The sequence below is a fragment of the Morone saxatilis genome, unplaced genomic scaffold (genome assembly GCF_004916995.1).
Source record: "Morone saxatilis isolate NCDOM2014 unplaced genomic scaffold, NCSU_SB_2.0 Contig6, whole genome shotgun sequence".
NCBI lineage: Eukaryota > Metazoa > Chordata > Actinopteri > Moronidae > Morone > Morone saxatilis.
In genome coordinates this window covers 4,256,849-4,259,567 of record NW_023340206.1, presented here as the reverse complement: position 1 = coordinate 4,259,567, position 2,719 = coordinate 4,256,849, and the positions used below count along the sequence as shown (strand labels likewise).

Below are 2,719 nucleotides of genomic sequence, written 5' to 3'. Positions count from 1 at the left end.
CTGCACAGCATCCCCTCATTTGTAAAAAGAGGCTTTGTATCGACACACATGCTCGTTCTCATCATAAGTAGAAGAATGGAAACACAGAGCTTATCGGCATAATTGGTTACCTAGAATGCTGGCAGTAATTTGGACGTACTGATCATTCAAAGTGTATCACAGACTAGATGGATCATAATGATGTTTAAAAAAATAAGTAATGAAATATGGTATATAAATAGGAAAATTAATACATATAAAATTAAAAGTATATGTATTTAATTATCTAAATTAAATCAACAAGTAGGCAATATAATTGATAAATAATGAGTAAATAGATCTCTAAATGAATATGCTTAAACTTAAATAGAGTATGGAGTCAGAGTTAGGGCTGGTGCTGATGCTGGGCCTCCTGAAGATCTTTTTGATGAGCTGGTAGAGTCTGAATCTCTGCTGAACAACCAGACATAATTATTCATCCTGCTCCCAGAGGATGATTGACCAGTGCAGTGTTTAAAGTGATTTTTAAATATATATAATACATATATAATTATAACCAATCTTGTCTTTCATGAAAGCAAACTCCCTCCAGACAGCAACAGAACCAAAAAGAGTACAGAGGGTTTGTTATTTTATACTTTATCGTGTAAGAAAAGAAAAAATGATAATATTAAGGAACTTAACATGTTTTCTTAAATCAGAACAACATTTGTGAACCAGCACTACTGAGTACTTTATTATAATGCTGTTCTGTCACACATTTAACCTTTACCAAACTGGATGTTGCAAGTGGCCATATTGCAATTACAATAATATTGAGCAGCGATCAATGATTGACCTGACCCTAACCCTAAAGTGACCTGGTTTGATCTGTTCCAATCAGTGTTGTCCAATTTTGTACCTAAACATCTCTAATTTCATTTATTGATCTATCAACAATTATATAACAATAACAATTTTGTGCCACCTGATTGTATGTATCTGCATGTTTTAGGCAATACAGCTCAGACTTCACCAACTCTTACAAAACTGACAAAAAAATGTTTATTCGTTTTTGAACTACACAGTTGATTTCCTCAAAAACACAGTATATGGAGTTGATAAACATATACCTGTTATTTTTATAAAAGATGGTGGTTCTGATTCAATAAAAACATATAAAAACATATAAAACAATAGAAAACTCCAAAGTGCAAAGGAGGCTGGTATACTTTGAAGCAGCGCTGTATGTACAGAAACACAAACATATACTTTTAAAACCCAAAGTGTTTCTGGGGATGTGTACCAAAGAGGGCATTACTGTGGTATATGAGGATGAACTTAATCACTTGATCTATTAATTATTAATTAAACAATTTCAGTCTGGATGGAACTTTAGAATGCTCATTTGCATATTCTTGGTTCTTTTGCTTTTGGCCTTTAATGTGTCACATTCCACGTATCATCATATTCTGAAGATAACAGTTCTTCTGACCGTAAAGACTTGCTGGGTATTACTACACACATTTCAGTTTTCTACAGGCGTTTAGTCAAAAGATCTTGTTTGGAACTTTGACAACGACATGTCTTCGGAGATAACGCACAAGTTGGTGACTTTGACCTCAGGGAAAGATCAAGGTGAGTGCCTCGTAGTCTTGTTGTGTTCAGACTTATCTGTAATGTGGTCCTGTGCTGGAAATTTATATTCATTGTTAATCTCTATAAAACAAATATAAATATATCAACATTATTTTTAATAACTTGAAGTGATCAAATAAGCTTGAAGTCCTTGATATTTAGTATTTAATGTTATTATCCCTTTACGGTCAGTACTGATATAATCTGTCACCTCCAAGTCCTTTCAAGTCAATCTGAGTACATGACCGTCATAATGCATAAAAAGTTGGTGCTTTATTTGAACTGAAATGCAATGCATGCACTCATTTGTAGACAGCGACGTAACGACGCATCTCTCGCTGAGGAAGAGGAAAAGGACGGACAGTGATGATGCAGGATCTCCCAAGAAGAAGATCCTCATCACCTCCACTGATACCTCATGGCATTCAGTGGAGGACACTGTCCAAAGTTGCAAGAGGAAGGCCAGTGAGGATGATGAGCTACCTAAAATGAGATTTAGGTGTGGCGACAGTACCAGCACTACCGAGTCCAGTGCTAAAGTGAGGAACACGAGTTCTGATGGCGATGGAGGTGACGTCAGGCAGGACTCAATATCCTCAACTGAGGAGGAGAGAATCTACGAACTCTCCTCCTCAGCAAACACAAACAAAGGTAAGCTAATACTGGGAAACAAAGTCACCTTTATTTCTAAAACACAAATAATATTATTTTTTAAAGTAGAAATGTGATCAAAAGTTTTAAAAAATCTGTGTGTTTGTTTTCAGCTGATTTCAGAAAGAAGTACTGTCAGCTCGCTCCCATCGGCTCAGGAGGCTTTGGCTCTGTCTACAAAGGGTATCGGAGATCGGACCGTTTACAAGTACGTCTTACAAACACATTCATAAACACATTATGACACTCACTAATCTTCATGAAGTACCAACCACAGTATTTTTGTCTTACAGGTGGCCATCAAGCACATTCCCTGCCGTAAAGTGATGACAGAACGAGTGGTGAGTAGTTTGAACTTTTGGCAAACACCAACTGTTGAAATTAGACTAAACCCAAATGTCACCGCTCTGCTGTCGATGAACAAACACGCTACTCATATTTTAACCCTGTCTCCTAAAAATGACATTCACAT

The 2,719-nt window shown here is 36.3% G+C and overlaps 1 protein-coding gene across 1 annotated transcript in view; it reads left to right on the top strand.

Annotated features, from left to right (window-relative positions):
* The first annotated feature begins 1,881 nt into the window (after positions 1 to 1,881).
* LOC118340040 (serine/threonine-protein kinase pim-2-like) overlaps positions 1,882 to 2,719 on the top strand; it is a 2,310-nt gene continuing 1,472 nt past the window's right edge. Inside the window, exons 1-3 of the mRNA XM_035677887.1 lie at positions 1,882 to 2,247; positions 2,361 to 2,455; positions 2,541 to 2,588. Of these exons, the coding sequence (XP_035533780.1) occupies positions 1,884 to 2,247; positions 2,361 to 2,455; positions 2,541 to 2,588 (507 nt within the window). The 5' untranslated portion in view covers positions 1,882 to 1,883. The remainder of the gene's footprint in view (positions 2,248 to 2,360; positions 2,456 to 2,540; positions 2,589 to 2,719) is intronic.